Below are 13,359 nucleotides of genomic sequence, written 5' to 3'. Positions count from 1 at the left end.
GAGTGACAAGTCCTGAAATTGCAATCACATCTTCCAGACTGGTGCAAGGAACAGCTTAGCCTTGTGAATGCTTACTGCTAAATGGTTGTCATTCTTCTATGAAACCCTGCTGCTGAAAACTGCTTTGCAGGAATGATTTTATCTTTTGCCAGTGTAACCTAGACTCTGAATGGCTGTTCTTTCAGAAATAACATTTACACGTTGCCTTCTGGTATGTATTCTCAAAGATATGAAGAGTAAACATTAAGTTATGCTTTAGGTGTTCAAAAGCTGTCACAAGAATTAGTTATTAAATAATATAAGGAATTAATAATTAACTGCCCTGTCATACTTCTTTACGATCTTCATCCTTCTGGTACTGCATAGAAATCTAGTTTATTTTCCACTCCTGTTTATCTAGTCATATTTTCTCTTTCATGCTTCCTGTCACTTTGCTCTATTGTCATTGCTCATCAGTTTTGCCTTGAGTGTGTGTTGTTTACTGCCACTGTTATGCCATCCTGAGCCCTATTTCAGCTAATTCTTGAATAAAGCATAATGTGAGTTATACAGGGCAGTATAGTAAGTGAGATGCCTGCCCTCCAAAGGCAAAATGTAATTTTCTTCACTAATGGCAGGATTTCATCCAGTAAGTCCTAAATACCAATGATTTCAGGAAAAGTCATGAACTTTCTTGTACTGTTTTGCAGGGGATTTCCCAAGAAAACAGGCAGAACTGCTAGGATAGCATCAGATGAAGAGATTCAAGGGTCAAAAGATGCTGTAATTCAGGACCTGGAAAGAAAGCTTCGTTTCAAGGAAGACCTTTTGAACAACGGGCAACCGGTACACAAACATAAAATACCCTGGGGAAGGGGAGTGGGCATCAAGGGTAGTTTCTCAGATATCCTGCATATTAAAATAATTGTGTGTATAGAATTTTTTATGTTTTATGTATTTACTATTTTTAATTGCATTTTCCAAAGCTGCATTTCCTTAAGTAATCATACTATACGTTTTGGCCTATGAGTTGCCCTCGTGTTGGGCAACTTAACTTGGAATTAACAAAGCAGTGGAGGTCTCAAAGACGATGAGTTCCTGCAACAACCCTGCACAGTATGTACCTCACAGGCTTGTTTAGCCTCTGAGGCTGTTTGCTTTTGACTGTTCACCGCTGCCAGGTAGCCGCTCAATCAGCATGTGCGTAGCTCTTGATCAGTCTGGGCTCATTTGATGTTCTGCCCAGCTGTCAGACCAAAGTGGATATCAAGTTGGAAAGGATAGGTAGTAAGTGGACGTTGTAGGGAGACAAGGTAGTTCATCATGAGAAACAAATCCATTAGGAACCAGGCATCGTTAGATCCTGTGACTGTGGGACTTTTTTGACCATGGGGATAAAAACCAACTTAAAGCTACTAATTTAAACACTTTATCAAGAGTTAACAATCTACTTGAGGAGACAAGAAATGAGATAAAATGGGCAAGAATAACAAACACTTGAAAAGAACAGTTACAAAGTTCTCCATTAATTTTTCTGCATTTTATGATATGCAGAAAAGATAAAATACCAAATTCTTCCTGATGAGAGTTGGTAAGAAGCAACTCTCCTAGGACTTGATTACAGTTATTAAAGGAGTGATTTAAATGTCTTTGAAGCAGGAATCTCTTTTAAGAGGAACGTAATTTAAAAAAGTATAGGCTGTCATGCCCATTTTGTCTATGAAAGGTTTTCAAAAGCACCTGAATGACTTGGGATACCTTTGTGTCACTGAAAGTTAGTGTGCTTTAGATTCTCAGGACCATATTCAGAAGTTTGTTAGTGTGTCTGAGATGTGGACTGCGGTGTTTAAGTTCAAGCCTGTTGATTCAGACTGACTGCTCCAGAGCTGCCAGCTTCTGGTTCGCAGCAAGGTGAATGGCATGAAGTAGGGAAAGTGTTGAGAGAGTGACTAGCGCTGCAGTACTTACCTTCTGCATTGACCGCACAGAGTCCGGCAGCCCCCTTTAGAAGTTGAGCAGAATCACCCTTGCAGTGTGTAAGTTCAGGTTTTTCACGGGAGGTGTGCTGAACATGGCTGTTGATGCCTATTTTGGAAAGTGAGTGAGATGTTTGGCCTGGACGTATGAATGGAATGTCCTGAGAAAGCCCACATGGCCCCGGGAAGGCAGGCTGCGATCAGGTGATGTGGTAGCTTGAACCAAGTTAACTCTGCTTTTGCGCTTGCCTTGAGGCTTTTGCCTTGCAGATTCCTGTCCTGGGCGATTCTGTTTGTGTAATCGTGGCTATGGGCACTTGGAGTGATTACAGAAAATTAAAGTGAAGAAAAGTTCATGATTTGTTTAGATGTTTGTAACCAAGCCAAGACTAGTACCCAGTTTTCATAAGTCTTAGCCTGCTGCTTTAGCTATAATGTCACATCTTTTTTAAATTAAGTAAAATTATTTTTTTTTAAGTAGAAGCATTAGATAGATCTAACATTTTGCGATTTACATTCTTCTTCTTCTTCTTTTTTTTTTTTTTTTCCTGTTTCATGGAGACATTTAACCATGCAGTGAGTTTGCCTTCCATTCACTGACAGRTTTTTGCAATGTTGGTTTGTAAGAAAGTTTGTAAGTGCATTTAGGTGCATGAAATGTGTTACTGAATGTAGAAGGAAAAATAATAATGGAATAATTGTACACTTACAAAGTCTTTTTTTAACTTTCTTTACCTTCTGAGTGTAAACTGCCACTGTGTCTTTTTTAAGCAGTGTCCTTAATTTGCAGAAGAATAAAAAGAAATAGGAATTAAAAATCTAAAATAAAATATTTTTCTATAAAACTGTCATTATATTTTTGACAAAATAATCAAGTAGGGTAATATCTCCATGGCGTTTTTGGCAGAGTTTGCTGCCCTGTAGTTCTAATGTAGAAATTGAGCAGAATGACTAGGAGTAAGATTTGGGTTGGTTTGGCATGCACTTTTTTGATGGCCATGCTGATTTAAGTGGTTTCTGTTGCTCATTCCTGCCCAAGTTCCTGGCATGAGGATGGAAACAAATGGCAGAGTCAGGGCAAAAGTTGCTTAAGCTGGAAGAGCCACTGGTAATGCAAAATAAATGCATTACAAACTGTAGTAGAGATTTTCAGTTAGAAACATATTGCTGCTCTCTTTTAGGAACATTATTTTAAATTAAATTTCTGCTACTTTCAAAGTAAAAAACCCCTAGTTTTAAAGTTTGTTTCTACTTTTTATAAAAAGGTTTTGTGGGTGCCCAAAACACAATAGCTAGCTTATAAGTATCCATTTTCAAGTCCTCCAGATTTTCTCTGTGGAGAGAGGATAGGTGACAATTTATTGGGTAGAATATGGTTGTTATCATATAGCAAAGAAAAAAAATATTTTTTGGAATATGCAAAGGGAGTTAACTTAGGATTATTGAAGGTGCATATTCTTTGAACCTCCTCAGATACAAGTGAAATGTTTTATTTTAGGGAATAAAATTAAAACTGCCAAGGTCTGGGTGACATTTTAAAAATTGTATGCCGCAGGTGCCTTATACTTTCAGTCCTGTTTTTGTATTATTCTTGCCTAGAAAGAATATTTGCATGAAATTACTTCTTTATTGATGAATAATAGTATTACCCTTTCCTGGTTAATTTTCTTTAGAAATTATAATCCTGTTTAGAAGATGTATTTGCTTTCTTTCAAAATCAATTTGATGTCACAAACAGATGAATGAATTCATGTAGTGGAGAGAAAGCAGAGGGATTATTATTATACAAAAATCCTGTTTTCTGTTTAAGTGCTTCTTACAATTAAAAACACAGAATGAACAATACAGAAAATGTGATACAGAAGCGAATTCTGTTATTAAGCTGAATAATTTTCATATTTTCCTGTGGAAGCATTACTTAGTCTCTAACTACCTTATAGTTCTCAATGAGAAACAATAAGTTTTTTTTCTTTCTTTTTCCTTCTCCCTGTTTTTTTAATTCATTGTTCAGAGGTTGACGTATGAGGAAAAAATGGCTCGCCGATTGCTGGGAGCAGACAGTGCTGCAACTGTCTTCAATATACAAGAACCGGAAGAGGAGCCGGCTATACAGGTGCTGCCTAACTCTGCACGTTCATAGGAAAATAAAGATTTTCTTGCAATTTTTTTTTTCTCGCAGGCAGTCATTCCCCTAAAGACCTACATAAGACAGTAAATTACACAAGATAGGATGGTTTTGATTACAGAAGTCGTATGTTATATATCAGTGAAGTAAACTGGAGAATCACATGCTTATTGCTCAGTTTTTCCATACTGAATAAGGTTGAGAGGTCTCAAACATCTACTTTCCACTTTAAACTCTTCCATTTATCCTATTCTATCCTGACCTTTAAGTCTCTCAAGGCAAAAATACATCTACTATCTTGAAACCATCTTGTCTTTATGTATGTAATCTGTACTTTTTGGGTGCAGACCAAAAAGCACAGCAGCAAGTCTGCTTGAAAGCCCAGGTACACATTCCCTATTGTCTGTTGAGATGCCAGAGCTGCTCTTCAGAGCTGTGTAGCATCCGTTTGCTTATGTTACCACATGCAGTATGTTCTCCTGGTAAAAACTCTGAGAAATTGTCATGGCGGCTTCTTGGTCTTCGTTCTGCCTCTTGATCTTTTTTTCTACCCTTACAGGAAGCTCGCTGTATTGATGATTCTGTAGCGAGTCCTGTGGATATTCAAAAGGTTAATGTTTTCACCTTTTTCTTTCTTGTTTTTCTTGTCTTTTTTTTTTTTAACTGTTGTCTTTGCCCCTTCCCTGCTACTGCTCTTGGTTAATAAGAAGAGGTCTCCTAGATTTTAATAACTGGGGAGTTGCACTCCCTTCATGGTGTTAAACTCTGTCTATATGCCTAATTATTTGAGTGCAGTAATGACGTGCTCCAGTATCTTTCTGCAGTAATGTTAACATATACTGATACTAACTGTCTTGCATCCAAATCAGCTGCTCTTGTATATATATCATGTGTACTTCATGATTTGCTTTTATGATAAACTTTCAGGGAACAAAGAAATAAAAAATATCTGAAGTTTGCAAAGGTATTTCTCTCTTCTCCTGTTTTTTTTTTCCTTTATTGAGGGTTATGATTAGTTCTGTAACCAGCCGGTAGAAAGGCTACATGTCATTCCTAGACCAAAGTCAGAGATAGAGGATGGGGTATATGAAAGGGGGGCTTCATGTGAGATGTGCATTTATCTTAAACAACACAAGGGTCAGAGACAACCGTTGAAGGTCATTTGAAAGACTGCCTAAATTTCTGTTGACTGAGAGCACTGGCTAAAAAAGATTTTTTTTTTTTCTTCTTTTTTTTTCTGCTTCTGAGCTTTCTTATGCTCTGGCTATCACTGAGATTCAAAGCAGGACATTCTTACTGTAAAGTAGATGGAGTGAATAGTTCAAGAAAAGAAATACTGTGTATGTTACAGTAACATTTTCCAAGTGTCTAAATAGCAAATTTACATGAGTAGTAGTGTTTTACACTGGATGAAACATTCTACTCTTCTTTCTAAATCTTGAACGTACTCATGACAAACTGTTTTTCTGAGGAAGAAGTTGATACTTCTGGCCAAACAAAGGGGAATATGGTAACAGGAGTGAAGGGAGGCAAGTATCATAGTTTGCCAGTGGTGCCATTTTCTCATTGTTATGAGCAACTGTAAATAAAATCATTGTAGCCTTCGGGTGCAGCCTCCAGTACAGTACTGTGCAAATTGCAGATGTGAACCATATGGTCTTTTGGCCATCTGGAAGCAAAACCCGCCCTAAATCTGTGTGTACCCTCAAGGAAATATTAGTGTATGTCTTTCCTCTTTATGAACTGCTTCAGAATACTTTTATTCTTACAGGCTTTTTTGAAAAATGGAAAGAAAGCAACCAGTGCCTTTCCTTCCCCTTATAAATTAGACCTTAAGACAACATGAAATACAATTTTTGCCTCATACCAGACGTCTTCATTGTTTCACAGGGAAGTTACTTGGAGGCAAGGATTATAGTGTTTTTCTTCAACAAGTTACAGTTTCCTTTTATATGTAAAATCCTAAYGGGTTGTCAAAGATCAGCAGAATACAAAAAAATTGTTAGAAACGCATCTTGCTAAGCAATGTGTTGAAGTTCGATGCTAATATGCACCTTTCTTGTTTGACAGGAGTATAAAGTCTCCAGCTTTGAGCAAAGATTGATCAGTGAAATCGAATACAGGCTGGAGAGGTCTCCTGTGGAGGAATCAGATGACGAGGTGCAACATGGAGATGATCCTATTGATAACAGTGTGTCACCGTATTTTGAAATAAAGCTGAAGCATTACAAAATCTTTGAGGGAATGCCAGTCACATTTACATGCAGAGTGGCAGGAAATCCAAAGCCAAAGGTAAGGAAAGAGGGTAAGCATTTCTAGAAGCCCTCTAAAGAGTGCCATATTGGTACCTTGCAGTGAGCTGCTGGACAGTGGACTGTGTATTACAGGAATAGCAAATGTCCCCTCTTGACGATAAAGATCCCTAGTTGGTATAAATTGTCAAATCTCTTTTGACATGATAGGAATTAGGTAATTTATACCAGCGAAAAATCTGACCATGAGGCTTCATCTCTAGCATACTCCTTCCTGAGACTTTATCTCGGTTCCTTTCCCCAGAAGTGATATTTCTGTCCTTTTTTGAGTTACCTTCAGGGTAGATCTGTACCACAGGGTGCAGTGCAATGCTCTAAATCCCCATGTGAGCTGGCACAGTGGTCCCAAAAGCAGCCTTGTCAGGTTACCATGGGTGATTAGCTCAGGCACAGCACTGTGCTAATGCAAAAATACGTTGCTTCTGGTTCAGAAGCCGGTTTGGGATCTCTGCTTTCTGCAGCATTACACAGTTTATATCTACACACCCCAAGAAGGCTAAATTTGTTGGCAGAGGAAGTCAAATTAAAATACAATCAGCTCCCATGTATCCTAGCAGCAAGATGGACATGATGGTGAGGTTTATGATGATGAACTTCTGAGGGAGGACTGGGCTTCATTCAGCAAATGTAAAAGTACCAGTTGATGTGATACCAGTAGTCTGGAATAATATCTTTCTCTGGTAGGTCATGCTTAACCATTTCAAAATTTGCCCAGCGATCAGTTGACTCATATTGCAGCTGACAAACAGCAGCAGCTTCTTAAACTTCCTTGCCAAAGCCAGCATCTTCCAGTGAGGTCATTGCAGCTCTTACAGTGACCTCTCAGATAAGCTGCCCATCTTCACAGCAGCAAGGGCCACAGCTGTGTTCAGATCTCTTACCTAGTGTAAGTTCTACAGGTACTTAGGATTTTGAACAGAGATAAAAGCAAATGATTTGACATGTCCAGTGCTATAGCTGTATGGTATTACACAAACTGTAAAAAGAAAAAATGGACTTTGTCAGGTAGCAGAGGAAGAATAGCAGGCAATTACGGCATTGTCTGTGTTAGCAAGTGGTGCAGACCAGGAGGAGCAGATCTGTAAAATGAAATATCCATCCGTGCATGCATTTCAGGAGGTTTTTAACTTTGGGCTAGCTCTAATCTGGTCCCATAGACTGAAGCAGATGCAGCACATTAGATGTGTTCTTGGAGCACACATTCTGGCTTAGTTTCATCTGAAAGGAATCCAGTTCCTGTGCTCCAAGACCAATCCACAGTGTGAACCACTGCAAAGTAAGTCAGGATGATCAGTACACTCATTCAAAAACACACTCCTGCTTCAAACTGAAGCTAGTGTAAGATGCACACTGAGAAGACTGGCCCAGTTGGGCTGAAACCAAGCCTTTGATGTCCAGCATTACTTTTGAGTTTGGTATTATAAGAGAGTTACGCTGAATAAGGGTGGAAGGCAAATCAGTTCATTGGTGTTGGAGGTGCAGTGTGATGGAGAGGTAGTCTGTTTGCCTGAGGCTTATGAGTAAGAGACTGAATGACCTGTTATGAGTCAGCCTTAGTCAACTGTAGCCATTCCCTGATTTTCACAGTTTTCAATTAAGGTGTAGTTTCACAGTCAACTTAATCTGATTTAAGACAGATGAAAGAGGATGTCACTTGTTACTTCCCTCACTCTCCTTGTTTTGCCATTAGTGATTTCACAGCCAGGAAACCATATTGTTAGTACTTCCCCTAAAACACTGCGTTATGGAGGCATCTGATGTGAATGCGCTCCGATTCTGTGTCAAAGTGTGCACATTAAGAAGTGATTTGCTCTTGCACCTGGGACTGTGACCCTTTATTCTGTTCACTTACAGATGCTTTGTGAGATTTCTTAAATTGCTTGGGATGGAACCAATTTTTTATCCCCTTGGATAGCTACTTGTTAGCTGGACTGTGCAAACGTCAAAGGCCGTGTCCTCCTCGGAGAATGCCAAGATGGCAATTTTGAAATGCTCGATGATTGAAGGCAGCCTTTCTGCTGCCATTTGTTGAAGCTGGAAGTGTTGCCCCTGAATAAATTCTTTACTTTGGCAAATGAAAAGCTGGAAATAATTTACTAACTTAAAGCTCCTCCCTTCTAAGTGTTCTGTCAGCTCTGCCAAGGAATGGCTTTGGGAAGGACTGCAGCATTTCCAAAATCTGGCATTCATTACAAGGGATTTTTCTAAGCGAGGTTATTGGCTTATTTTTTCCCCTGAACATGCCATGTAAATTGAATACCGATGTGCCAATTCTGTCTTTGTAAATATGACTCTTTAAATCTGAATCTACTTTCGTTGTAGCCTTCAGCATATGTAAAACTATTTTCTCATTAAAATGAGAACTTTTGGTGATATGAAAGGGATTGCGGATTATTTCTTTTTAAGAGATATTTCACTTTAAAATTAGGATAATGCTATAAAAAAGGTTAAATGAACCTTGAATGTTGCACAGCGCTTGTATTGCTCTCTCTTGACATGGCTGAATATAATTCATAGTGATTAAAAATGACTGTGCTGCCCAAGATCAAAACCCCTTTTGTACTGTGTATTCCATTGTATTTTTGGTCACTACACATTGGTTTCTGAAAATCTGGTACAAATAAAGGCAATCCAGATGCAGTGTTCAGTGCTTACATAGTTTAATGGTACATTTATTAACAGGTATCCTAGAAAGGAAATACTTTATGACAAGGGCCGCTCTATCCAGTAGTGGTAGTGTTTTACTTATTAACTCAGTTTCAGATAAAGATAGTATTAAGTATTTACTACGCATAAGTAAAAGTCATTGATGCCAATGCTTTTAAACTTAGTGGAAATGAGTATTGAACAACCTATGCATGACATTTGGATATCTGGTTCAGTTAATATTTGCATGTATTTCCATTTAATAATTCCTGGCATGTCTCCTGATATTTCTGATAAGTGTCTTATTCTTAAATAATTACTACTTAATGCAGTAGATTCCAAGCAACATTATGAAACATGTAAAGCATGCAAGTTAAAACTCATTTTTACAGTTATGTTGTTACCAACATCCATTAGCATGTGTATGTAAGCAATCAAATATCTTGTGCATCTCTAGTAAGTGCTCTGTCAGCAGATGAGAAGACATTACCAAATCTTTTGTTACTACCACAGAGTCTTTGCAAGACTGCTGACAGACAAAATGGGAAACAAGTATAACCAGCTATTTAGGAAATGAAATCATTTCTAGTTACACATAATGCTTGTTAATATAAAAACCATACATGGTAATTAATTTTTAAGGGAATTTTCCACTCATTCCTTCCAGTACATGCCATCCTCCAATCCATTGTGTTTTAGTGCAGTTTAGAAGTATACCCTTAATTTTTCCAAAAAGTGAATGAATCTAGAGCTTTGAAATGTTGGCAAGTATGAAGAAACAGGAATATTAAATTGTATCAGGAATTCTTCTTGGCTTTGTCACTTCATTTTTACTGGAAAACAAGCACCTTTTTCTCACTAAAAGATGTAAGTTCTCGCTTCAGCAATTACACTGAGGAAAATGGGTTTGCTTTCCTCATGCTAAGGGTCCCAGTAATCCTGTGACCAGAACAAATACAATTTCCTTTACCGTATGGTAAGAGAGATCTATCATCTTCTGCTGTGCTAATATTTCCTTCCTTCTGTCATAGGGGGACGTGTTCTTCTCCCTCATCTCTTTGGCGGTAGCAGTGAGTCAGAAATGCTTTGTGTTTGCATTTTCCTATTCCTGTTACATTAGAGAAATTACTTGATTGGAAAAAAGGCCTGTGTGGCAGGGTCGGAAGAGTTCCCCAGTGGTTCAGGTTGAATACAAATCAGCCTCTCAAAGCTCTGGGTTAATCCATCCCAAGCGCGATTTGGTATTGGTCTCTGTACCTGCTTTCCATCTGTGTATATTCCTGTATGTGTTTTCATGCATATGCCATATGTTTTCCCCTTGTTTTCAGTGGGATTCAGTTTGGAGCTTTATCTTTACTTTTAAAATACAGCAAAAAAAMCCCAAACAAACCTTGTTCAAAATTGTTGAAGCTTTTTTTCCCCTCAAGTAGGAGGCATTAAAAACACATACATGCTTTTTGTGTAATTTATAAATTACTGTAAGATATTATTCTGCATACATCATTTTTTGGCTCATCAAAACTAGATCTTAGGTCAGCCAGAGAATAAAATTATGTATCAAAAGTAATGGAAAAGACCTCTGTTCGATAGATAATTTAATTGTTCTGTACAACTTGGAACTATTGTTGGCCTGCAATTATTAAAGGGTATCTATACGCTGGCTTGCATCAAAGTATTTCCTGTTACTCTATGAAGCTGTCTATTTCTATAGATGTCTGTCACATCTGGGTGACACTGTTGGTTTAAATCATGTACTTTCACTGAGTTGGCCTATTTGTGTACTGAACTTGTTCATCTCCAGTGAGAGTGGCTGAATCCTTTTCTGGCTTTTTTGGGCTAGTCCAGTCAGTGTAATGGATATGTAACAAAACTGGTGTTTCAGCAATGAGATCATGACTTCTATTTTATTAATCATTAGACTAATTATTCCTATAATCATCTTGTTTTAAGCCTTTATTTTCTGAAAAGACAGCAATAGCATTTTTGAAGTGCTGTGTCCAACCTTTTCAGATTTAAGTGAACTAAAATTTTAAAATTAGTAATTTTATCTGATCRGAAACTCTTCTTTGTAATGACATTTATTTAGAGTCCTTGAAATGTTCAGGGGCTGTTCTGTCTTTGGGATTGGTACAGCCCTTATGTCTATGTCTTATGTAAATGTTTGTCCTGCAGTCTTTCTCTTTGAAAGATTGCTGTTCTGTAGCATGTCTTTACTGAAACTGGTTCCTGGAGTGTAGTTCTAAACTTTTTTAACTGATTGATCAAACTGGTTTCCTTTTAATGCTTACCAGAGAGGTTTTCAGCAGTTGAGATTTGTTAGCGTCGTTAATTGAGAAATGATGGCAATAATCACCCACCTCTTATCAGTGGTGCTTTGTTTTTTGCTACAGATTTATTGGTTTAAAGATGGGAAGCAAATTTCGAAAAGAAGTGATCACTACCAAATTCAAAGAGAACCTGATGGAACTTGCTCGCTGCATACTACAGCCTCCACCCTGGATGATGATGGGAATTACACTATTATGGCAGCCAACCCGCAGGTAAATGAAGGTTTGGCTCCAGAGCAAACATGCTTCTGAACATAAATCTTCAGAAAACGATCTCATCTTACGTTTGCATGATTTAATTAAATGATGAAGTCACCATAAACTTTGTAAGTTAGATTTCTGTTTTCATCTTGCACTAGTAGGGTGGGACCACTCTATCTCCAAGAGATTAGCAAGTCAACAGCAATTTTTTTCCTAAGGTCTGGGGTTTCAGAGGGAAGGGGTATTTTTTTAATCACTATTTCTCCTTTTGTTTCAGCTGATATCATCTCAGTATCTTAACTGAGCATGGATATCATACATGTTATACAAGGGGAAAAAAAACAAGGTTACCAGCAAAAGTAACCCAACTCAGCTAAGCTCTTTTGTTATTCTTCTGTTGACACTGCTCRCTGACTGAGGCCAGTGATTGCAATTCTACAAGGCAAAAAAATTCTAGCATTTAATATGTAGAGAGGAAGGTTTGCTATGCTGATCCCAAAGCTTTAAGCAATGTTTTTCTGAAGCACACAGTGTTACTGGTTTTCTAATACCATTTGTTCTTCACAGACCCAATACAAGGGCTGTGGAATATAAAAGAAACCCACTAGTGCATCAAACATAACTAAAGTCACAGTTCAAGCATCCTACTGAAGTAACTTTTTCAATCCACTTTTCCTACAGCACAGCAAATTGAGGGAAATGATTTGCATATGAGAAAGCAAGGCAGTAACATAACTTAGGGATATAATGAATTATTCTCTTCTGTAGCACTGAAGTGCTTGCCAAGATCAGAACTGCAAGCAGGATTACACTGTAAAATAACAAACTCTATCACTGAGACAGAGTTTAATCTAAACAGGAGTGTTGTGCTCTGTTGTGTGTGTTGCTAGGTTACTTAACATGACGCCTCCATTTTTGCATTACTCTTTTAACCGTCAGTCCTGCTCATGTTGTAGCGTCTTTGTGAAGTATGTGACTGTATGCACACATATGCATGACACACAATAGCACTTTTAACTAAGGCTCCTGATACCACAAAGTACAGTGTTTATATCTAGGTAGTTTAAACGTTATTTCCACATGTACAAAATAGTACTTTAGAGAAACAGCAAAAGGCCTAGGTAATTTTTCAAACTGGGAACTTCTACACAAAGAAGAGCGTTGTGTTATAATACTTGCAACCGTTTAAATTGTACAAAGTCACAGCAAGTTGAGAATTGATAAATACTTATATACTTGCTCAAGATAGGAAACAGATCCTGTTCATCTTTCTGTTAGTGTTGTGTTAGTGCATGTACAGTTCCCCTATATGTTAGTCCTTGATACAAAAGTCTTAGAGTACTTGATGGATAAACCGCCTTTGAGTTTGGGCATTGAAATCTGTCCCTGAATAATTTTTATAAGCATATTTAGGGTCTACTTTTAACACTAGTTATTCTGAATAAAGCTTCTTTGATGACACACCAGTTAACTAGATTATCAGCTGTGCCCATTGCTGACACTGGTTTCTTGGTGGATTTTTAAGTGTACTGAAGTGAAAAGTTTCTATATTGTTCCTAATTTGGGGATTGAAAAAGCAATTGTGAAATGATAAAATTCCTTGCCTGTGCTTTTTCTTCTTTGGAGAAGAACCAGAAGCATCGTTCACTGGATCCCCTAAACAAAACATCTGTTTCACCAAGCCCATTAGAATCTGTCTTCACAGTGTAATTTCCAAGTAAACATAATTGTATCTCCTAGCATTAGCTTGCTTTCACTATGTGTTCAACAGTATAGTGGAGGCAAAGAACAGC

The 13,359-nt window shown here is 37.8% G+C and overlaps 1 protein-coding gene across 1 annotated transcript in view; it reads left to right on the top strand.

Annotated features, from left to right (window-relative positions):
- PALLD (palladin, cytoskeletal associated protein) overlaps nt 1–13,359 on the top strand; it is a 71,321-nt gene that overhangs the window by 43,061 nt on the left and 14,901 nt on the right. Inside the window, exons 3-6 of the mRNA XM_026076136.1 lie at nt 690–825; nt 3,967–4,068; nt 6,151–6,372; nt 11,429–11,578. Coding sequence (XP_025931921.1) covers nt 690–825; nt 3,967–4,068; nt 6,151–6,372; nt 11,429–11,578 — 610 coding nt within the window. The remainder of the gene's footprint in view (nt 1–689; nt 826–3,966; nt 4,069–6,150; nt 6,373–11,428; nt 11,579–13,359) is intronic.

Source organism: Apteryx rowi, unplaced genomic scaffold (genome assembly GCF_003343035.1).
Source record: "Apteryx rowi isolate R43461 unplaced genomic scaffold, aptRow1 scaffold_427, whole genome shotgun sequence".
NCBI lineage: Eukaryota > Metazoa > Chordata > Aves > Apterygiformes > Apterygidae > Apteryx > Apteryx rowi.
Note: the sequence above shows the minus strand (reverse complement) of the source record. Positions and strands in the feature narration are given on the sequence as shown.